The sequence below is a fragment of the Apium graveolens genome, unplaced genomic scaffold (genome assembly GCF_009905375.1).
Source record: "Apium graveolens cultivar Ventura unplaced genomic scaffold, ASM990537v1 ctg7114, whole genome shotgun sequence".
Taxonomy (NCBI): Eukaryota; Viridiplantae; Streptophyta; class Magnoliopsida; order Apiales; family Apiaceae; genus Apium; species Apium graveolens.
This window is the reverse complement of record NW_027420051.1, coordinates 1-25,455: the sequence shown is the minus strand read 5'-3', so window position 1 is coordinate 25,455 and position 25,455 is coordinate 1. Positions and strand designations below refer to the sequence as shown.

The window sequence follows — 25,455 nt, the reverse complement described above, 5'->3', positions numbered from 1 at the left end:
CTCGCAGAATTTAAAATCATCTCAGACAAATAATTGAATTTCCAAAATAGAGGGTGTCATAGATAAATTTTGAAAACCGCATAAACAGATATTTAAAATTTCCAAATCAATTTTAAAATAATTTTCGGAAGTCAGAAAAAGTCAAATCAAATATTGAATGAGCAGGTTACAGAAGAACTGAACTAATCAAATATTTCTAAATGCTAAGTGGAGTAGCGCTGAATAAAAAGGGGACAGAGTCCGTACTTGGAATATCGAAACTAAAATACTATCAAGATCCGCAAACAATCCGGTAAATCCCCGACCCGCAATCTAAATACAAAATTATAATTTATGATTAATATGCATTTTATTTAATCATTTAATAATTAATCATTACTACTTAAAATCTATTTATGTAACCTTTAATCATGTAACTAACCTATACAGTACAGTTTTGACACATGATAATCAACTAGGCTGAACAAAACTACATCATTGTATTCTAGTCTATTGCGATACGAAAAGGTGATCATGTAAATAATTTAATTGATAAACTAACTATTACCCCAAAATGTATAAGTCCCCGAAATAGTATTAAAATTGAGAGGACATGTACTACCTGACCAATTAATCACCTGACCAAATAATAATATAACAACATATTACTCTATTAATTTACTAATAATACAAGTCATAATAAAATTAAGCAAAACAAATACTTATTTAAATAACGTATGTTTGGCCTTAAATATGTACATCCTCACCTAAACGTGACATAGCTCACATTCTTTTTATATAGTAACTTACATAATTTTAACGACTCAAAATATACATCTAATTTATGTATTTTATGATGCAAATTACAAGACATTTCATTGATTACACAACTCAGCTAGCACAATCTTTGGGGAAAAATAAAATAAAATCATGTATCAAAGAACAAACTAAAATAATATTTAATTATGAAATGAACTTATATTAAAATAATCACCGCATGATATTAATGGTTAAGAAAATATGAAAACACACCTTGAATAAACTAGAGACCATTAAATTGATATACAAGATAAGTGATAAAAGAAACACACACAGGGGAACGCCACACACAAGATGATGTAGATAATATAATATTCTTAAAACTTATTCTTTGTTGATGTTGATGTTGTAGAACCTAGCACGCGAATAACAAAAGCAAATATTATATTAACCTAATAATATACTACAAGAATTGCGTGTATGCTATTCTCAACCATATGACACATAAAAGAGTACCTTTTTGATTTACTATAAAGCTATGACAATCTATCTTCGTTATTAGTCCCTTGCCTCTCTCTACTTTGCTCTGCCTTACTCTTCTCTGGGGAATCCACTGCCTCTTCTTTGTTTTTCTTTTTTTTTTCTTTTTCACCTCGGCGGCCTATTAAATTTCAAGGTTTTGATAATAATGTGTGAATCTTGTTTAAGAGATGTGCTGATTATATATATAGATCATGTATCACTCCTTTTTCTAATCTAATTACCAAATCAAAACAAATTCTTTTATAACTCTTATTCTAAATTAAATCAAATTCTTCACTTCTATTATTATTATTATTATTATTATTATTAAATTTCACGTATATTACATATATACCCCCTTAAAAAGGATTCCGTCCCCTGAATCAAACGAAACTAAATACTCATACTAGATTCGAACAAATGCGAATATTTCTCACGGATAGATTCTTCTAACTCCCAAGTCGCCTCTCTCTCAGAATGATTTTTCCACAAAACCTTCACAAACGGAATGGTGTTCTTCCTCAAAACTCGCCCTTCTCGAGCTAAGATAGCCTCAGCTTCTTCCTCACAAGAAAGATCTTCTCTAATCTTATGCAATGGATACTGAACTACGTGTAATGGATGATATTTATAGCCCCTCAAAACAGACACATGAAACACATTATGCACATGAGATAGTTGTGGTGGCAACCCAACTCTATAAGATACTTCCCCTACTTTCTCCATAACGTCGAAAGGGCCAATATATCTTAGACTAAGCTTTCCCTTCATACCAAAATATTTCACACCCTTACAAGGAGACACCTTCAAGAACACATGATCACCTAGCTCAAATCCACCAAACTTCTGATGTTGATCCGCATAACTCTTTTGACGAGATCGAGCTTCCTTTAAACTTTCTTTAACTTTCTCCACCTTCTCATTAGTGATTCTAACTAGCTCTTGTCCTTCAATGACTCTCTCTCCAACCTCATCCCAACAAGATGGTGCTCTACACCTCCTACCATATAAAGCCTCAAATGGTGGCATACCAATACTCGCGTGCCAGCTATTATTGTACGCAAACTCGACAAGATACAAATATTTATCCCAATCACCTGTCCACTCCAAAGCACAAGCCCTCAACATATCTTCCAATGTCTGAATCGTCCTCTCCGATTATCCATCGGTCGTTGGATGATAAGTTGTACTAAAATTAAGCCTTGTACCCCAAGCATGTTGGAAACCCTTCCAAAACCGTGATGTAAATCTCGTATCCCTATCAGAAACTATCGACACAGGTACACCATGCACTCTAACAATACCTCGCAGAAAAATCTCTGTCAACTCATGAACATGAGTAGTCTCTCTAATAGGCAAGAAGTGAGTGGACTTAGTAAGTCTATCAACCACCACCCATATGACATCGTTCTTCTCGAAAGTCCTCGGCAAATGAGTCACAAAATCCATAGTAATGTTTTCCCACTTCCAAACTGGAATATCTAGCTGCTGCAACAATCCACTAGGCCTCTGATGGTCTATCTTCACTTGTTGACATGTAAGACATTTTCCCACAAATTCTGCTATATCTCTCTTCATTCCACTCCACCAAAAGTGCTTCTTCAAATCTCCATACATCTTGGTGGAACCAGACCTCATGTGGTGTAATAGATGACAAAGCTCGTATGGGTAATTTGTTTAACACATAAACAGCCTGCCTGACAGCCTCCCCCTAAAAGTTGCTGGAACTTGTCTCTCTTTTAATATACTCCTCGCCATAGCTACAACGGTTCGATTACGGCGCTCTACAACACCGTTTTGTTTTGGTGTGTAGGGCCCTGTATAGTGCCTCAAAATCCCATGTTCATTGCAAAATGTTTCGAACTTCTTAGAGCAAAATTCTCCCCCCGGTCAGATCTCAAAACCTGTATGCCCTGTTTTGCCCCATTTTCAACTAACAACTTGAATTTTTTAAAGCCTCAGATTTTGATTTTAACATATAAACCCACATCATATGTGTATAATCATCAACGGTAAGCATACAAAATTGATTATCAGCTGGGGTAGATGGTGTTATTTGTCCACACAAATCGATATAAATCAATTCAAGACCGTGCTTTGCAACAAAACTAGTTTTAGAGGGAAATGGCTTACGAGTTTGCTTTGACATGAGACATCTGCTGCAATTTTATTTGGGCTGAACTAGTGAAGGTAGACCATGTGCCATCTGATTTTTACACATCACATTCATTGCTTTAAAATTTACATGGCCCAGGCATTTGTGTCATAGCCACGGAGCCTCCTCACCTTGTGTCAGTAAGCATCTGTTTCGGGCTTCTTTAATTTGAATTTTATATATACGATTTCCAGATCTCTTCACCTGCATAAGAAGTATTCCATACCTATCATAAAGCCACAAATGTTCTCCACTCAATACAACCCGGTTTCCTTCTTCTCACAGCTGCCCCAAGTTAATGATATTGCTTCGCAATGTTGGTATGAAGTATACTCCGTGCAAGTCTCTCGTTTCACCATTATTACACTTGATTTTAATAGAACCTTACCATTTAATCTTGACCCTCGAACCATCTCTAAATTTTACTTCTCCTTTAATTTTTTTGTCCAGCTTCTTAAACTTTTCACGACATCCTGTCATATGGTTACTAGCCCCGTTGTCTAGATACCATATACTTTCCTCTACTCCTTTGCCAATTTTCGAGTCCTCGTTCTCGGTTAACATGATCACCTCTTCTTCAATTTTCTTTCAAACAACCATGAGCAAGGCAGGTTCATCATCTGTCAGTTGTGTCAAGTTCACTTCACTTCTATTATTATTATTATTATTATTATTATTAAATTTCACGTATATTACATATATACCCCCTTAAAAAGGATTCCGTCCCCTGAATCAAACGAAACTAAATACTCGTACTAGATTCGAACAAATGCGAATATTTCTCACGGATAGATTCTTCTAACTCCCAAGTCGCCTCTCTATCAGAATGATTTTTCCACAAAACCTTCACAAACGGAATGGTGTTCTTCCTCAAAACTCGCCCTTCTCGAGCTAAGATAGCCTCAGCTTCTTCCTCACAAGAAAGATCTTCTCTAATCTTATGCAATGGATACTGAACTACGTGTAATGGATGATATTTATAGCCCCTCAAAACAGACACATGAAACACATTATGCACATGAGATAGTTGTGGTGGCAACCCAACTCTATAAGATACTTCCCCTACTTTCTCTATAACGTCGAAAGGGCCAATATATCTTAGACTAAGCTTTCCCTTCATACCAAAATATTTCACACCCTTACAAGGAGACACCTTCAAGAACACATGATCACCTAGCTCAAATCCACCAAACTTCTGATGTTGATCCGCATAACTCTTTTGACGAGATCGAGCTTCCTTTAAACTTTCTTTAACTTTCTCCACCTTCTCATTAGTGATTCTAACTAGCTCTTGTCCTTCAATGACTCTCTCTCCAACCTCATCCCAACAAGATGGTGCTCTACACCTCCTACCATATAAAGCCTCAAATGGTGGCATACCAATACTCGCGTGCCAGCTATTATTGTACGCAAACTCGACAAGATACAAATATTTATCCCAATCACCTGTCCACTCCAAAGCACAAGCCCTCAACATATCTTCCAATGTCTGAATCGTCCTCTCCGATTATCCATCGGTCGTTGGATGATAAGTTTTACTAAAATTAAGCCTTGTACCCCAAGCATGTTGGAAACCCTTCCAAAACCGTGATGTAAATCTCGTATCCATATCAGAAACTATCGACACAGGTACACCATGCACTCTAACAATACCTCGCTGAAAAATCTCTGTCAACTCATGAACATGAGTAGTCTCTCTAATAGGCAAGAAGTGAGTGGACTTAGTAAGTCTATCAACCACCACCCATATGACATCGTTCTTCTCGAAAGTCCTCGGCAAATGAGTCACAAAATCCATAGTAATGTTTTCCCACTTCCAAACTGGAATATCTAGCTGCTGCAACAATCCACTAGGCCTCTGATGGTCTATCTTCACTTGTTGACATGTAAGACATTTTCCCACAAATTCTGCTATATCTCTCTTCATTCCACTCCACCAAAAGTGCTTCTTCAAATCTCCATACATCTTGGTGGAACCAGACCTCATGTGGTGTAATAGATGACAAAGCTCGTATGGGTAATTTGTTTAACACATAAACAGCCTGCCTGACAGCCTCCCCCTAAAAGTTGCTGGAACTTGTCTCTCTTTTAATATACTCCTCGCCATAGCTACAACGGTTCGATTACGGCGCTCTACAACACCGTTTTGTTTTGGTGTGTAGGGCCCTGTATAGTGCCTCAAAATCCCATGTTCATTGCAAAATGTTTCGAACTTCTTAGAGCAAAATTCTCCCCCCGGTCAGATCTCAAAACCTGTATGCCCTGTTTTGCCCCATTTTCAACTAACAACTTGAATTTTTTAAAGCCTCAGATTTTGATTTTAACATATAAACCCACATCATATGTGTATAATCATCAACGGTAAGCATACAAAATTGATTATCAGCTGGGGTAGATGGTGTTATTTGTCCACACAAATCGATATAAATCAATTCAAGACCGTGCTTTGCAACAAAACTAGTTTTAGAGGGAAATGGCTTACGAGTTTGCTTTGACATGAGACATCTGCTGCAATTTTATTTGGGATGAACTAGTGAAGGTAGACCATGTGCCATCTGATTTTTACACATCACATTCATTGCTTTAAAATTTACATGGCCCAGGCATTTGTGTCATAGCCACGGAGCCTCCTCACCTTGTGTCAGTAAGCATCTGTTTCGGGCTTCTTTAATTTGAATTTTATATATACGATTTCCAGATCTCTTCACCTGCATAAGAAGTATTCCACACCTATCATAAAGCCACAAATGTTCTCCACTCAATACAACCCGGTTTCCTTCTTCTCACAGCTGCCCCAAGTTAATGATATTGCTTCGCAATGTTGGTATGAAGTATACTCCGTGCAAGTCTCTCGTTTCACCATTATTACACTTGATTTTAATAGAACCTTACCATTTAATCTTGACCCTCGAACCATCTCTAAATTTTACTTCTCCTTTAATTTTTTTGTCCAGCTTCTTAAACTTTTCACGACATCCTGTCATATGGTTACTAGCCCCGTTGTCTAGATACCATATACTTTCCTCTACTCCTTTACCAATTTTCGAGTCATCGTTCTCGGTTAACATGATCACCTCTTCTTCAATTTTCTTTCAAACAACCATGAGCAAGGCAGGTTCATCATCTGTCAGTTGTGTCAAGTTCACTTCACCCCTTTGTGGCCTATTTTTCCTTGGCTTTTGACACTCCACCGCGAAGTGACCATAAGCTCAACAGTTAAAACATTTGACCTGACTCCTGTCACGAACAATATTTCGACTGTCCTTCACTCGATAATCATTAACCACCTGGAAAAGTGTTTTTCCCATTCTTCTTTAACCAATCTTCTCGTGTTAAAAGGAGTTTGTTGTCTTATTTTCTTTCTTCTACCACTCTTCTTCGGTTAGAAGCAGTTGTGGTCCTTCACTGGTCTCCGTTTGTAATTGTATTTGCTCCTCGTGAGCCTTCAATGAGCCTGTGACTTCATCTACCGATATGGCTTCCAGATTCCCAAATTGCTCAATAGCTGATACAATTTGCAAAAATCTGGTTGGCACGGTTCTTAGAAATTTCTTCATGACATATTCCTTACCTATTATTTCTCCCAATGATCTGATGTTAGTGACCAGACCATTAGGTCTCATACAGAAATCATCGATGTGTTCCTAGTCGTTCATCTTTAGTGCCTCAAACTCTGCTTTAAGTGTTTGCGCCTTGTCTTTCTTGACCTTGTCTGCACCTTGACTGATAATCTTGATCGCTGTCCAGGCCTCCTTGGATGATTTCTTTTCGGCCAAAGCCAACAGTATGTCATCCGGGATCCCTTGGTAGACGATAGTCAATGCTCTTTTGTCTATTTTCTCTTCAATGGGAGCCTTTGGATCTTTAGGCTCGACGACATCCCAGACTCCATAAGCCTGTATAATCACCTTCAATTTTAAAGCCCAAACCGTATAATTTGTCTTAGTAAGCATTGGATAACTTAGTCCATAGTTCCCTTTCTTACTTCTGCTTGACTCCGCCTTCGACTCCATCTTCGTTAGCAGGAAAGATACGTGTAGTAGCTCTGATACCAGATATAAGATTTAAACTGAAAATAAAGATACTGAATCAATGATCACAGATATGGAAAACTTGCAACTTTGTTATTGATAACAGAAAATGGAAATACAGAGTACATAATAGCAAAACTCTAAACACGTTCATACAAATTAGGTGCTGATCCTAGTTTTCCTCCACTACTCTCCTAAAAACAATCAACTACTTTGACTTATTCAAAATATTCCAACGTTCACAAATAAACACTGGTTTATTTCCTAAACAATTCGGACACATCGATATTAAATACGTTTAAATTAAATAAAGTCTAACATATATCAAGAAACTACTTGCCCCATACAACACCTACAACACCTGCACAAATTGCTAGTCATACTCGGAAGTTTGGATTGAATAAGAATTGAACTCCTAGCGAGAAAGGAAAAGGCGAGGCTAGTATCTGAACCTAGCTTTTGGATTCTCAGAATTTGGTGCCAAACTAAGTCCTCCAGGAGTATTTTATTTTAAATAATATCAACAATTACAATAATAATACTAGTTACTCTGGGTTTGTTAAACTAATAATAATGAGGATGGTTTCTATTTTGTGTAGAATGATCCTGTTTGTTTTAAAAATATGTAATAGTTAAGTATTTTATTTATATTATGTAACATACATAATACCCACAATAATGCATCAGTATAAATAAATTGGTGTAAAATTTATCCCCTTTTTCTTACTTACGTTTGGTTAGTAGTAATTAAATGGACAAAAAGTAATGCATTTTGACACATGAAAAAAATCATATGAAAAAAATATTATATGTACAAATATCAAATTTGTAAATCAAATTTTGTTTTGATTATGACATTAAATTATTTAAGGCATGAGTGCCCTTTATTTTTTGATAAAAATTGTAAGTTGCATAACAACTTTAACTTATACAAGGTCTCATACTACTATAAATTATATATAATTCAATCGTAATATATAATATTAATTAATGTATGACCTGAAAATAAAAAATAAGGATGTCACAAGCAAATATTGTTTTATATGGTTTTGCTTCACACTTAAAATAAGGATTAACTAAATTATCTAATATTCTTAAGTAACTTTCATTACAAAGTTATTATTATATATGAACTAATTTATATATTTATTTTTAGTATGATACATGTTCAAAAACATTTTATGTATACTAAATCATGAACTTAAGATAATTGAGAAGAAAATAATAATTTTATTTCACATTTAATATTAGATTTATTAATATGCACTTTGTATATATGCCAAATATGTTTTTGGGATATGTTTTGCAACATTCATAAATTATTTTAAAATTATAATAAATATGTGGTAAATCATGCTTCCTGAGTAGATTATTAACATTTCAAACTCTTATCTAATATAGTTCATGAACTCATTTTTTTAAAACCAATTTTAATATGTGAACTTTTATTCAGAAGTTTTTTTCTAAATAAGTTATGAAACTATCCTAAATAAGAGTGGATGCCGAACTTTCTATTTTATATTTCAATATTAAGTATATAGTGGGACGCTAATATTTTAAACTTAATAATTATAACAAAGCCTATAAATTATTTTAGATATTATAATAAATATGTGGTAAATTATATGCAATATCTTAAAGTTTATAAACGTATTTGCTTACTTATAACAAAGCCGAAAAACCTAAATCATTTCGGCTGTGATTTGTATATCGAATGAATACCTAACCCTAAGCCTAATACGATATTATATAGGCTCGAGATAAACGTGTGCGCTACTTCACGCGTAATTAAATAAAATGCATAATTAAATAAAATGCGTTAATTAATAGTCAAATACGTAACTGAATCAGATTATTATTACGCCAAATTAATTATAATAATTCGTAATAAAAAACGAATTAAGAATTTAAAAGCCTAAGCCCAGTGGAAATTAAATTTAGCAAAACTAGTCCGTAATTATTCGGGCCAATTTTCCGCTACATTCGTGTCCGCACGTCACACACGCGGGCAAGCTCGAAGGCTTCACAAGCAAATGACGATGAGTGGCATCAGAGCTAAGGCTTCCCATCTACGTTTCCAACAAGTGGCATCAGAGCTAAGATTTCGTTCGTGAAAAATGACGACGACAGTGCAACCAAATATTCCAAACTTGACGAGTATAAATTACAGGAACTGGAGTATTCAAATGAAAGTATTAATCGGTTCCTAAGACAATTGGGACATTGTCAAAAGCGGGTATGACGAGCCCACGGATGCAGCCGCTAAAGCAGTTCTGTCAAATACCGAGAAAACTGTGTTTAAGGAGTCCCGGAAAAAAGACAAAAATGCGTTATACACGATTTTTCAAGGTGATGATGAATCCACCTTTGAAAAACTTTCGGAGGAAAAAACATCAAAGAGTGCGTGGGAGATTTTGGAAAAATCATTCCAAGGAGTTGAAAAAGTTAAAAAAGGTGCGGCTCCAAGTGCTACGCTGGGAGTTTGAAAATTTAAAGATGACAAATTCTGGAAATATTGGTGAATTTGTTACGCGTTTGAAAATGGTGACAAATGAGATAAAAAGAAACGGGGAAAGTCTCGATGATGTTCGGGTAATGGAAAAATTACTCCATTTGTTGACAAGGAAATTTGATTACGTTGTTACTTCTATCGAGGAGTCAAAGGACTTGTTCACAATTTCCATTGATGAACTCGTAGGTTCACTTCAAGCTCACGAGCAGCGGATGAACCAGTATGATGATGCAAGCCATCTCGAGAAGGCGTTACAAAGTAAAGTATCCATTGGTGACAGTTCTAGCAGTAGCGGTTCTGTACGTGGAAAAGGTGGCTTTAGAGGTGGTTACCGAGGTGGACGAGGACGTGGAAGACAGTCTTTTAACAGAGGCCAGAATTCTGAAGGTTTTCAATCATCTGGTCATGGTCAAAATTTTAGAGGCCAGGAAGGGGTGGATTGCAACGAGGTGATAAATCTCAATTTCAATCTTATAATTATAATAAATTTGGTCACTTCAGTTATGAGTGTAGAGCACCAAAGGTGGAAGAAAGAAGTCATTTTGCTGCTGCAAAAGAAGATAAAAATGTTCCTCACTTATAAAAGAGACGAGGAAAGCAAGAAGAATGTTTGGTATCTTGACTGAGGGGCCAACAATCACATGACTGGTCATAAAGATTTATTTACGGAGATAAACGAGACCATCAATGTGGAAGTTACTTTTGGTGATTCGTCAAAAATTCCGGTCAAAGGAAAAGGTACAATTACAATTGTGTCAAAGAATGATGAGAACAAGAGCAGTGTGTTTCGAACTAATATTCCTCCTGCATTTCCATTTTTTACGTCTATTAATCCGAATATAATAGCTGTGCTTGATGTTAAATCCTTCTCTCATTTGTTCGATATGGAGCTTGTGGAGAAGAAAGATGTATTGGCCGGAGATTACATGCCGAGTACTAGCTTAACCGGAGATGTTCGTACTTGTATTTATCTTGATACCACTGAGCCCCGACATGCTCAGGTATGCATTTTGTTTTGTTTTTTCCAACTTGTATCCCGTACCTGAGAATTTCAAATTGGAAAATACTTGGGATACGGAATTGTGTACATAATGATATGTTGGGGGTTTTAATTGGAATGAGCTGTTGTATTTTGTATATAATTCTGTACACCTAACACTCCTCTTTTAAATAAAACGTATTTTAGTATACTACCTCGGTTCGACTGTTCCAACGGAATATATACATACATTATTTACACGTATTTCGATGATTTTATAAATATAGTTTCATAATGTTTTTTTTCAATTTTTTTTGAATAAAAGTTTAAATATAAAACTTTTATTAATTTTTTTTTTTAAAAATAATATTGTGAAATTATACTTTAAACGAGTATTGAAAAATGTGTCAAAAAGAAAGTAATATTAATTTATCGAACTACCCATGAGTTCAAGATGTACTTAAAAAATTGAATTGTTTTTATGAAACAAAAGTTATCATCACCGATCAAGAGTTCAAGTGTCAGGAGAAACATACATGTTTTTGACCTTAGTATTTTTGACAATGTTTGCAGCTGAAGAACTACATATTGGACATCCTAAAACGGAGCAGAAGCATATGGATCTCAACTCTCACCACAAACCTAGACACAACGTGGGAAACAATCTACTCCGACATCTCCAAATCAGAATCCAAAGACGCCGCCTTCGACGTGCCGTTAAAAAAGTTCCTCTTCAGCTTCCTAACTCGGTCCTTAACCGGAGCTGACTCATCAAAATCGCCCGAGTTATCCGAAAAAGGATACACTTATCTGGAACGCTGGCTCCTCATTCAAGTCATCCCAACTGTAAAACTCGGCCTTTGTCAGCCTTTCGAAGAAATTTTTCTCCACTCATTTACTTACCCTTCGTTTCTAGTAAACGGTGGCTATAACAAAGTAGCTGAGTGTTAAAGCTGAACAATAGTTTTAGGAAGCTAGCTGTTTATTTCTGTAAATCAAAGCGTACAACTGGGATCATTAAAAACAGGAAAGAGTACAAACTTATTTAAAAGAGTCTACCTCTAACTGTGACTCCTACAAATATGCAACTACGTGAAGATAACCTTCCTACTAACCCTCAACTACTGCTAACCAACACAACGTGTATGTTGATTTATTCTGCTACGTAATAAAACAAATAAACTAAATAAATAGCTGAACATGTTTAGACAAAAGCCCAGAGGCCCAACATGCTCCCCCTTAGTCTAAACATGCTTCAGATTCTTGACTCCAAGCAGGTTCCTCATCTTCTCGAATTTTGCTGCAGGCAAAGCTTTCGTCAGAATATCTGCACGTTGTGAACTGGTGTTAACGTGTTTAATCACAATCAATCCTTGTTCAACACACTCCCGAATGAAATGGTACCGCACGTCAATGTGTTTACTCCTGCCATGAAACACAGGGTTCTTAGCTAGGTCAATAGCAGATCGATTGTCGATATACAAGATTACTGGCCCTGGCTTTATCTCTGTAATTTGACTTAGCACCCTTTGAAGCCAGATTCCCTGACAAGCTGCAGTTGTAGCAGCCATAAACTCGGCTTCGCAAGACGATAGGGCAACGCACCTCTGCTTCTGTGATACCCAAGAGATCAGACTTTCATCAAGATAGAATGCCATACCACTGGTGCTTTTCCTGTCCTCAATGCTGCCAGCCAGATCACTATCCGAGTAACCTGATAGAATATAATTTCCATGACCTTTTGTGTAGACTAGTCCGTAATTTAAAGTCCCTTTCACGTATCTGCATATACGTTTTATGGCATTCAAGTGCAGCACAGTGGGCTTCTCCATGTATCGACTAACGATACCTACTGCGTGTGCTATATCAGGACGAGTATACACCAAGTATCTTAATCCACCAACCAAGCTCTTGAAGTGCGTTGTATTTACTGGTTCACCCGAGACATCTGCATCGATCTGCAGCTTAAAATCCATGGGATATTTTACTATACTGCATTCACTCATACCTGCTCTCTGAAGAACTTTCTTTGCATATGTGGTCTGCTTTATCTCAATGAAACCCGGTCCCTGGTCAACTTCCAAGCCCAAATAGTACGACAGTTTTCCCAAATCTGTCATGTCAAACTCACGGTTCATTTCCCCCTTGAATTTGACAATCTGCAACGGGTTAGTGCCAGTGACGATCAAATCATCAACGTACACACCGACAACAAGAGAATCAGACTCATTCTTTCTGGTGTACACAGCATGCTCGTAGGGGCATTTGACAAAACCGAGCTTAAGCAAACATTTGTTTAGTTGAGAATACCAGGCCCTGGGGGCTTGTCGGAGGCCATAGAGAGCCTTTAGTAAGCGATAAACCTTATGTTCCTGCCCTTTACACACATAACCCTTCGGTTGTTGAACGTAGACCTCTTCAAGAAGTACCCCATTAAGAAAAGCTGATTTAACATCGAGATGGTGTACCTCCCATGAATTCTTAGCTGCAAGGGCCAAGAGCAAACGGACGGTTTCCAGACGTGTCACAGGGGCGAACACCTCATCAAAATCAACTCCATGCTGCTGTACATAGCCCTTTGCCACCAGCCGAGCTTTATGCTTGATCACCTGTCCTTCAGTATTTTTTTTTCAGCTTGAAAACCCATTTCAGGCCAATGGGTTTGTGTCCTGAAGGTAAGTCCGTGAGCTCCCAGGTGTGATTTTTTTCGATGGTAGAGATTTCAGCATCCATGGCTGCTCGCCATGCCTCAGTTTGGACAGCTTGCTCGAAGGTTACAGGTTCATCAATTCCAGTCAAAAGCAATTGATCTTCGAGCTCCATTATTTCAGTGTTGTTGTAAATATCAGAGAGGCGTCGAAAGAGAGGAGTAGGACTATCTGCGGTAGATGTGCTGTGACTAGAACTCTCAGTGCCTGCAGATGGGGTATGCTCAGCAGAACTAGAGGCTGTTGTTGCAGGTGTATGTGGTGTCACAGGTGACCCATCCCCATCAGAAACGGCGGGCTCTGTTGCAATATACGGAGGCAGAATAAGTTGACCAGCAGTATGACTTGCACTGTCACACGGAGCATGCCAAGACCATGCTTTTCCTTCATCAAAAACGACATCTCTGCTTACATGTATACGCTGTGTGATAGGATCAAACAGACGATATGCTTTTGTACCTGGTTCACGTCCAAAATGCACAAGTAACTTACTCCGATCGTCCAATTTTTTTGTAAAACCTGCAGGGATTTTCATATACGAGAGACATCCAAACACCCTCAAGGATTCGACAGAAGGTTTCTTCGAGTACCAGGCCTGGTAGGGAGTGATGTTTGACAGGGCTCGTGTGGGCATCTTGTTGAGAATATAGACCGCGTGTCTAGCTGCTTCTCCCCAGAACTGTGCAGGAACATTGCGTTCCTTTAAGAGGCTACGTATCATAGATGCAATTGTGCGATTTCGGCGCTCTACAACACCATTTTGCTGTGGTGTATAGGGCGCGGTATAGTGTCTCATTATACCTGACTCTTCACAGTATCGCTCAAACTCTTTCGAGCAGAATTCTCCACCGCGGTCAGTCCGAAGCACCTGAATAGTTTGCTTGGAAGCATTTTCAACTATCAATTTAAATTTTTTAAAATAAGACAAAGCTTCATCCTTTGTTTTTAACATGTATATCCACATCATCCGAGAGTAATCATCCACAAAAAGAAGAAAATATCTATTACCAGCTGGTGTGGGAGGTGACATGGGACCGCAAATATCTCCGTGTATCAATGCTAATTTAGTTTCAGCAGTAAAATTTGAGTGGTGAGGAAAAACTTACGATGTTGTTTCGACATAAGACATCCACCACAAATTTCTGTTGGCTGAGTGATTGAAGGCAAGCCACACACCATTTGATTTGTTGACATCATTTGCATTGCCTTAAAATTTACATGTCCCAAACGTGAATGCCATAGCCTCGCCTTCTCTTCCTCCCTTGTCAATAAACACAGTTCCTTGGTGGTTTCTTCAATGTGGATTTTATAAAGCCGATTTACAGAACGTCGGACATGCATTAGCAATCGTCCACAGCTATCGTAAATCCACAGGCTGTCCCCGTCAATTACCACTCGATTCCCTTCCTCGGAGAGTTGTCCCAGACTTATAATGTTGCTTCTCAAAGTAGGGATATAATAAACACCGTGTAAAAACCTGGTTTCACCATTTTTGCACACTATTCTGATGGAGCCCTTGCCTTCTATCTTGACTGCAGACCCGTCACCAAATTTAACTTGTCCCTTCTGTGATTTATCCAAACTCTCAAACTTTTCACGTCTCCCTGTCATGTGATTGCTAGCTCCATTGTCCAAATACCATGTGCTATCGTCGGTCACCTTCCCTTTCAAATCAGTCCCTTCACTTAGGAATATTACCTCATCTGCACCTTCCTCACACAGCGTCATTAGAAGGGCAGGTTCATCATCATTTACCTGGGTTAGATTCGCTTCACCTCTTTGAGTTCTATCTCTCTTGGGCTTTCTACATTCAACTGCAAAATGCCCATATGCACCACAATTAAAGCATTTTATCTTACCTCTGTCAATTCTACCTCGACCGCCATGGTTGTCCCTGTCGCGATAATCATTCCCAGCCTGTGAACCCCCTCGGTTCGCCTTGCGACTCAGCCATTCTTCACGTGTGAGTAACAGTTTTCCATTACTGTTTTCACGTTCACGTTTCGACCATTCCTCCTCAGTCATCAAGAGTTGTTGTCCTTCTTTACCATCACCTTGACTAGATAGTCGTTCTTCGTGTGCTTTGAGGGAACCCACCACCTCTTCGACAGACATGTTTTCGAGGTCTCCAAATTGTTCAATTGCTGATGCAATCTGGAGAAATTTGGTTGGAACCGCTCTTAGCAACTTCTTGACAACATACTCTTCTCCAATTGTTTCTCCAAGTGCTCTGATGTTAGCAACCAAGCCATTTAACTTCAAACAGAAATCATCTAACAGTTCTGAATCCTTCATAAGCAGAGACTCAAACTCGGCTTTGAGAGTTTGGGCCTTAGCCTTCTTAACCTTCTCAGCTCCCAAAGACACCGTTTTGATGGCGTCCCATGCCTCTCTAGCGGTCTTACGTTCTGCAAGAGTCAGCAAAAGGTCTTCAGGAATTCCTTGGTAAATCATGGCAAGAGCTCGTTTATCCATCTTCTCTTCCACGGTGGCTTTTGGATCCTTAGGCTCCACTGCATCCCATACACTGTGCGCCTGCATAAAAACACGCATCTTCATAGCCCAGGCGGTGTAGTTGGTCTTTGACAATAATGGATACGTTAACCCAATCTGACCCTCCTTGTTCTTACTTGATTCAGCCATCACGAAAGAAAACAGAAATTGATGAGTATAGTAGCTCTGATACCAGATGTTAAAGCTGAACAATAGTTTTAGGAAGCTAGCTGTTTATTTCTGTAAATCAAAGCGTACAACTGGGATCATTAAAAACAGGAAAGAGTACAAACTTATTTAAAAGAGTCTACCTCTAACTGTGACTCCTACAAATATGCAACTACGTGAAGATAACCTTCCTACTAACCCTCAACTACTGCTAACCAACACAACGTGTATGTTGATTTATTCTGCTACGTAATAAAACAAATAAACTAAATAAATAGCTGAACATGTTTAGACAAAAGCCCAGAGGCCCAACACTGAGTTTATACGAAAAGAAGGTTCACAAGTGTTGCAAATAGGAATAACGGAGTTTGGACTCAGGGAAGAAGATGCACTTCATAACCTTATGTATGTACTAGGGTTCAATGCATTTGGTGGACTTTTAGCTTTTTTCCCAACTCTTATAAATATTCTTGGAAATGATAAAATGTTGCAAGAGAAACTTAGGGTGGAAGTAAGAGATGCATGCAAGGGTGAGTCACTGAGTTTCAACTCGGTGAGTCAACTCGACCAGGTTAACTCGTTTATTTACGAAGCTCTAAGACTCAACCCTCCCGTGCCCTTGCAGTTCGGAAGGGCACGGAAGGATTTTACGCTGAGTTCGCATGACTCAGCATTTGAGGTGAAGAAAGGAGAGGTGATTTGCGGGTACCAACCTTTGGTTATGAGAGATGGGAAGGTGTTTGATGATCCTGAGAAATTTGTAGCCGATAGGTTTACGAAAAATAAAGGGACCGAGTTACTGAGTTATGTGTTCTGGTCGAATGGGTCGCAAACCGAGTCCCCGAGTGCGAATAACAAGCAGTGTCCTGCTAAAGATATTGTACCAATTACAGCGGCTTTATTTGTGGCTCATTTGTTTCAAAGGTATGATTCGTTCACGGTTGATTCTTCTGGCTCCAAGATCACATCACTTGAAAAGGCTAAAAATATATGATCTCGCATCGAATTATGTTCGTGTTGGAATTTGGAAGGGAAACATATGGTTGAAAAATATATTCTTCTGTGAATATATTTAATTATTATTTGTTTTTTAAAATTTATCGTTGGAATAAAAGAACTAAACATTATGGTGTTTGGGTTAGGTGAAATGCCAGCAATTTTTTGTATTTTTTTAGATAATTACTTTGAAAGTGTATTTGTTTTGCGGTGCTCAATTATTCGCAACTGATTGTATATGAATATATATTTTTTAAGTATATATAATGAAATAATATTAGATTTGTTAATGCTGGAATTACAGTTCAAATTTATGAGATCAAAATTTATTTATAAAATATAATTTGTAATAATTTTAAGTTTCTTGCATTATAGTTTTAATTAACACGTTATAATAATTAGGAGAAAAAACAATATTGACTATTTTTGAACTTAAGTAGCGAGTTGCCACATTCACCTTTGAGGTGTTGTTAAACAAAATATCTCAACTGGATATTATTCAACAAAATTCAACTCCATTAATGATTAAACTAATAAAGTAGTTGCACCAAAAAATAAAACTATCGATTAATCATTAAGAATAAAAACACATTATAACTCAGAACAAAATCTATACTGTACTATATTATTATACTATAATATTATAAGCGAAACATGATTTTATTTGGCCAGTGGGTTAACACCTTCCTACAAAGTAGGTTAACACCTTCCAAAATAATGTTTAAACAAATATATTTTAATTAAAAAAATTAAATCATGTAACTAATATAACTACAAACTTTACGAATTATTATCAAAATTAATTTCTCATCGCACTCAACCTCTTTTTTGTTACCTCTTTTGCAGGGAACCAAACACTTTTAAAATTAATTTTAGTAATTCAAATTATTATATAACAAAATAATAATAAATCAAGAAAAAGATTAAAAAATATTAAAAAACAATATCAAATCACCCACATACTCAACTGCTACTCAAGACTTCTACTTTCCCGTAAGCTCCACACCTTTTTAAGATTTCAACTATCTAAATTTTGAATCTTTCGATAATATAACACATACAAAATAATGCATGAATATTTTAACTTCATTAATCTTAATATTATTATTATTATTTTATAATTTATTTTTTTTATAAAATATTCAAAGAATAAAATTACAAATATTATAATTAGTCCGTGGATCGCACAGATTATACGCTAGTATTAATGAATAATGTCCAAAATAAGTAGGGAGGATATGTGTACACACTAAATATATATGGTTGCTGAGTTGTCTTTCAAAGAGTTTACGGGTGCTGTGAAGTAAATGCACCGGGATAAAGTTAGTAGTTCGGATGGTCTTACTCCTGCCTTTTCCCCAGAATTTCTGGCCTACTTTAGGTAAGGAGGTTTTTATTTGCTGCTGAGAATGGTTGAAGAATAATTCTTTTCCAGCTAATCTCAATGATACTAATGTAGTACTCATCCCTAGAAAACAAAATGCTTGTCGATTAAAAGACCTTCGCCCTATAGCTTTGTGCAATGTATTGTACAAGATTTTGTCTAAAGTTTTGGCCAACCGTTTGGAGCGCATTCTTCCCCAGATTATTACAGAAAATCAAGCTGCGTTTGTGCCTGGTAGATGCATCAATGATAACGTCTTTATTTCTTTTGAGCTCATCCACTTTATTAAGAAATCAAATCGAGGGAGGGAAGGTGATGTGGCTCTAAAATTGGATATTTCAAAGGCTTATGATAGAGTTGATTGGAAATATTTAAGGAAAATGATGCATGTGATGGGATTCTGTTCTCAATGGGTCAACTGGATGATGTTGTGCGTAAGGACAGTTTCGTATGAATTTTGTTTTAATGGTGCATCAATTGGTCCTATTATTCCTTCTCTTGGAATTCGTCAGGGGATCCCCTTTCTCCCTACTTGTTTCTCTTTTGTGGAGAGGGGTTGTCATTAGCTCTCTCTAAAGCTGTCGCGGAGGAAACCATTCATGGTATGAAAGTAAGTAATTCTGCTCCAGTAATCTCACATCTTATATTTGCGGATGACTCTTTTTTATTCTTTCGTGCAAATCAGCATGAGACAGAAATTGTTAAGCACATCCTGGATGAGTATGCTCGACTCTCAGGATAATCTATCAATTATCAGAAATCTGGGGTTTTCTTCGGTTCGAATGTTAGGCAGGATAAACATGCTGCAATATCAAGTATATTGGGCGTTAACAATGATCTTCAGTCTGGTTTGTATCTAGGCTTACCTTCTCTGGTTGGACGGTCTAAGAAGCGAGTTTTTGATTTTATTAAAGAGAGAATGTGGAAACGACTTCAAGGTTGGAAAGCCAAGAAAATATCTCGTATTGGTAAAATAGTTTTGATTAAAAATGTTGCAACGACCATCCCATCGTATTGTATGTCGTCCTTCCTTTTGCCGCAATCGATGTGTCATGATATGGAGGTAATGTTGAATAAGTATTGGTGGCAATCGGGATCTACAGACAACAAGGGCATCAACTAGATTGCTTGGGATGGTTTGAGCATGTCAAAGTGTCAAGGAAGGTTGGCATTCAGGAATCTTTATGGATATAACATCACTATTATGGCTAAGCATGTCTGGAAGTTCATTCATATTCTAAATTCTCTTATTTCACGGTTTTTTAAATCAAAATATTTCCCGGATTCTCATATTTGCAGGCACAAGGAATACCCAAGTGCTAGATTTATCTGGAATGGAATTCTTACAGCTAAGAATGAGGTGTTTCAGGGTTATCGTTGGATTTTAGGTGATGGAAAGTCGATAAGGTGTACTCGAGACGCTTGGCTAGTTAGTAAAAGTGATTTTAAAGTTGATCAATCCTGGACTTATGGTAACAACAACTTAGCAGTGGCTGACTTGTTCCAACCTAATGACAGGGCTTGGAATATCAGCAAAGTATCAGAGATGTCTCTAGTGCTGACGCAGCCGTAGTTTTATCAACTAGAATTCCTTTTCTGCCTGCAGTTGACCGTTTGGCTTGGTCTAAAACATCTAACGGTAAATACTCGGTGAAAACAGGATATCAGCTGTGGCACTCTAGGATGTTGGCACTGATTCTGTTTCTCAATCACCAGGTTGGAGCAAGCTTTGGAAGCTGGACCCCCCTCATAAAATGAAAACTTTTCTCTGGCGTGTCTGTAGAAATAATATCATGTGAGAAGTAGACTGAGTATGAAGGGTGTTCATCTGTCACTTGACTGCCCAATGTGCAATTTAGCTGTTGAGGATTTGGCTCATGTCTTTTTTAATTGTCCTTTTGTCTTGGCTTGCTGGCAATATGTGGGAATAAGTTTTTTCTATGCAAGTAATATCCCATCTTGGCTTCTTACTAAATTAGAAACTGCGGATCAAGACCTTTTGGTAACAATTGCTAAAGTATTGTGGGGTGTGTGGTTTTTTCGTAACAAAAAGGTGTGGGAAGGTAGAGTAACAAATGCTATTGTTGTAATGGAGTAGAGTGCGAAGATGACCTTAGACTGGAAGGAAGCACAGAAGAAACGTGTTATTACAATGTCACCCAATATGAACTCTGTTACCCAAGAACTAGTTAAATGGAAAAAACCTGAAGCTGGAAGTTTAAAGCTTAATGTAGATGCTACAGTTTGCACATGTGATGACTCTTTTTCAATGGGGTTGGTTTTTCGAGATCATGCTGGTGTTTTTGTAGCTTGCAAAACAATAAGGCAACCTCCTATTGGTACAGTGGCCGAAGCTGAAGCTTTGGCCATTCTTGAAGGTCTTCATTGGCTTCTCACATTGCCTCATTATAGGGTATTTACTGAATCAGATTCCTTAACCAATGTCCGAACTCTGCAGTGTTCTCAGGATAACCTCCTAGAAGTTGGTCATATTTTGGATGCTTGCCGTATTATTCTTGATTCTAGAACAGGTTATTCGATTTCTTTTGTTAAAAGATAACGAATAGGGTTGCTCACTTAGTAGCTAGATTGCCCTGTACCATAATTGTCAAAAACGTGTTAATATTTCCTCCAGTTGTGTTGTTGGAAGCTCTCTCTATATATATATAGGGCTGGTGTATAAATTCAAACTAATATAATAGCACGTGCGAGTCAAGGACTATTTTCTAACAATATTGGAATTTCGCGTATAAAGGTTTAGAATTATGTGAGGATGGTGAACATTTTGAAATTTTATAATATTGAAAAGTTTAGAATTTTAGGAGAATTAGAAGCTGAAGTTTGAATAATTTCGACCACATCTGAAGCAAAAATAATCGTGTCCTCACGAATTGAATTATTGCAATTCAGATAGACAGTGATTGTCAGGTTTTTCAGTGACTTTTCATTTTTTCAGAAAAATGGTCAAATTTTGATATTTTTAAATTGAGTAGATTATGTTGTTATGATCGAAATAAACCTAAATATGTTGGTTTCAATCAAAAATTGAATAAATTTATTATTATGTATACATCTAAGAATATTTTATTTATCCATAATTGTTAACTTATTTGATTTTTTTGTTGTCAATTTGGTCAAATAACTAAAATATATAAATTATTTTCTTAAAATTATATTATGTATACGTTCTAACAATATAATTTTTATTGAATAAACACGCATTATAAATTTATTTGTGTATTTTTCGTATTAGTGTGAACTTGATTATTTGACATTGTTAATTAATTCTTACATATAATCATAGATTTTAAGAATTCGATTACTTGAAAATATATTAATTATTTACTAAATACATGTTATGTCTTAATTTATTTATATTTTTTGGTATAATGATTATCTTTATATGTTAGATATTGATCAAAATTATTATCTAAATTATAACTTTAATTAGTTAAAAATATATAGCTAACCTAAATCTATATATATATATATATATATATATATATATATGAAGGAAAAACAAGACTAAAAAATTTTCTTTCATGAACTACAATAGGAGAAGAAATTTACTTTTTAGCGACACATATTAAGTGATTGATTAAAACATAAAAGACATAGTGTCATAGATGTATTGTACGTTAGAATTAATGGGTAGATTGTGCTTCGATTCCCGCCAACAATAATTTTTTAATTATGATAGATACAGGGGCAAATTCATCATTTTACTGAAAATATGTTGGGATTTTATATATAAAAGAGATTTATATTATTCTTATGTACGATAATGGTAACTTAGTCTTAATTTCAATAAAGGGTGTTCACCTGTTAATTAAAGGTATGCCTTTTTCAATATTTATTACAAGTTAGATGTACTTTGGTAAAATAAAATCATATGCACAAGTCTTTTTCGATCTTGAATACTCTCTCTGTCCCTTTTCCGTTGTTATTTTTTTATCGGTCAAATAGAATAATTTTTGATCAAAAATTAAAAATTACACTTATAATATTTAAGAAAAAAACTGAAAGCTAGATATTAAATTAAATTAAATGTTTTTAAATATTATTTTTTATTTTATTTAATTATAAAATATTAATAAACCTTGATCAAATTTCGATAAATTTGATTGCATAAAATGACTAATTTAAAAGCGACACGGGGTGCAATTTTTTGAAACAATCAAGTAAAGGATAATGTTTGGGGTACATAATTGTGTGTACAAAATTTTGTACATAATGATATGTGGTGGGTTTAATTGGAATGTGCCCATATATTCACATCAACAAGCGCAATTAAAACACACCACATCAATTGTCATGTCATTCTGTACAAATTTTTTGTACAAAATTATGTACACATGACATTACTCGTAAATAAATTATGATATAAATACTTAAATTTCATCAAAGTGGCACCTTATCTTATTTATTTATAGCCATAACCGATTCTAGAAACTATGCCATATAGTGCCCCCCAAGAAATGTTCGGTATGCACTAGTGGTAAGTAACGGTAAAGACCATACTAACCATAAATAAACCTTTTAAGGGATTTAGTGCATCACAGATTAAAGTTTGTACGAAGATATGATTCTTATGTTTAATACTCTTTCTTCACTACCATGATAAACCTTTTAAGGCATTCTAGGTGCTGCACTGACTGTAGTGTGTAATTTTGTCCGTAGAGAGTCGGGCTTTTTCAGTTAAGAAATCAAGTTTAGAACTTACTGTTTCCCTAAGAATGATTGAGAGCCATATCTTTGGCCAGTTGAAGATTCTCAATTCAATAATGCAAATCATAATAAAAGGAATACTAGCATTTCGTTTTTGCCTGCAAAAGTGAATAGAAGTATGGCTTGAATTCATCCTGTTGACGTTCTTAACTTCTTATGCATCATATATGCTGAAATAAGTTGATCAAAACAAGTTACGAAGATGAGATGCATTAACAAGTACAAACGTAATTTCTAATTTAGGTAAGTCACATTTTTTAATCAACTCTGAATCATCTCTCGACGCACCTAAAATCAAAAGAAATCACACACTGTAACATACATCAAAAGAAGTACTTTGTACTGGGGACAGTAGAAACGCGTACTCAAGCCAACAAAGAGATGTAGTTTTGATCAACCTTGTGCCTAAAGAAGTATTAAAACTCCTGGAACATGCTTTCAGGCATCTATACCATAATTACGTTGACATCAGTTATTCTAACATCTCGAAAATCCTGTGATTTCACCGAGTCTTATCATTCAATAAATTACGTATTGTCATGTTGTTCTTGATTTTAAAAATGTCAATTTTGTTTTCCTAAGCATGTTTTGCTAGTATTTTTATAATTTTGTCGAACTACAAAAGTTTGAGATGTTCTGGTTGCATCTTGTGTACTACCAGTATCCAAGTACAAACTTTGCTGCTGTTTAAGTTCAGATAAAGTGGATGATAGTTATATAATTTACGGCACACCTAATAATGATTCTTATTAGCAGATTTATATAACAGTGATACAAGTACTTCATAAGTTTTTATGCCATCTTGACCCTTTCTTGAAGAAAACATGTTATTGTCTTCAAATCATGATTATTACTTGTTACTTAACTATGGTGCTCCAAACACCTTCTGTAATCTGTTGACTCGCAGAGGCTGATCTTTAAGAAACCTTACTGAAACTTCAGTACGAAAATCTAGACTGAAACACTGATATTTCTGCAACATCATGTCAGCTTCAAAAGATATAAGATGTGTGGAAAGTTGAACTGACCCAAACCATTGGATATTTCACCGAGTTACACTCAGCCAAACCAGCTCGCTCGAGTACCTTTTTGGCATAAGATGACTGGCGAATTTGTATGAAACCACAGCCTCGAACAACCTCTAATCCCACGTAATACGATAGCTTACCCAAATCAGACATATCAAATTCTCTACCCATCTCCCCCTTGAATTTGAGGATGTCTCAAATATTTGCCCCTGTGAAAATTAGATCATCTACGTAGACTCCAACAATCTGCGAACCAGCTCCATCACGTTTGATATACACGACATTTTCAAAAGGGCATTTGATAAATCCCAACGTTAATAAATACTGATTTAACCGTGCATACCATGCTCGTGGAGCTTGGTAAAAACCATATAAAGCTTTCATCAATCGATAAACCATATGTTCTCGTCCTTCCTTTGCATAACCCTTTGGTTGAGAGATATAAACTTCTTCTTGTAACACTCCATTTAAAAAAGCTGATTTTACATCGAGGTGATGAACCTCCCAATTATGTTTGGCTGCCAAAGCTAGTGGTAAATTCACGGGTGCAAACACCTCCTCATAATCAATCCCATGTCGCTGCACATAACCCTTTGCAGCAATCCGGGCTGGGCTTTGTGTTTTGTGATTTCACCATGTTGATCAGTTTTCAGCTTAAAGACCTACTTTAAATCGATGGCCTTGTGACCCTTCGGCAGATTTGTGAGTACCCAGGTGTGATTTTTTTCGATAGCTTCTATTTCTTTGTCCATCGCATCTTTCCACTTAGGCTCTTTTATGGCTTGTTCAAAGCATACTGGCTCATCTATACCCATCAATAATAATTCCTCCTCAGCCATTTCGACTTCAGTCTTGTGATCATAAATATAATCAAGACTCCGAAACTTACGTGTTGTCACACTGTCATCATATGCATCTCTAGGTACATCTGTATTTGTTGAGCCGAGTTGAGAACTACTTTGAGTTTGCTACAAAGGTGTGTTTGGTGACCCGATTTTGCTACAAGGTGTGTT

General features: G+C 36.3%; 2 protein-coding genes across 2 annotated transcripts; both read left to right on the top strand.

Annotated features, from left to right (window-relative positions):
* The first annotated feature begins 9,771 nt into the window (after nucleotides 1-9,771).
* Nucleotides 9,772-17,472, top strand: LOC141703855 (fatty acid hydroperoxide lyase, chloroplastic-like). Its single transcript, XM_074507244.1, has 4 exons — nucleotides 9,772-10,407; nucleotides 10,630-10,959; nucleotides 11,511-11,881; nucleotides 16,613-17,472. Exons 1-4 carry the CDS (start codon nucleotides 9,772-9,774, stop codon nucleotides 17,298-17,300), a joined length of 2,025 nt encoding a protein of 674 aa, XP_074363345.1. The 3' UTR covers nucleotides 17,301-17,472.
* A 3,321-nt stretch (nucleotides 17,473-20,793) lies between these two features.
* Nucleotides 20,794-21,246, top strand: LOC141703854 (uncharacterized). Its single transcript, XM_074507243.1, has one exon. It carries the CDS (start codon nucleotides 20,794-20,796, stop codon nucleotides 21,244-21,246), a length of 453 nt encoding a protein of 150 aa, XP_074363344.1.
* Nucleotides 21,247-25,455: the final 4,209 nt, after the last annotated feature.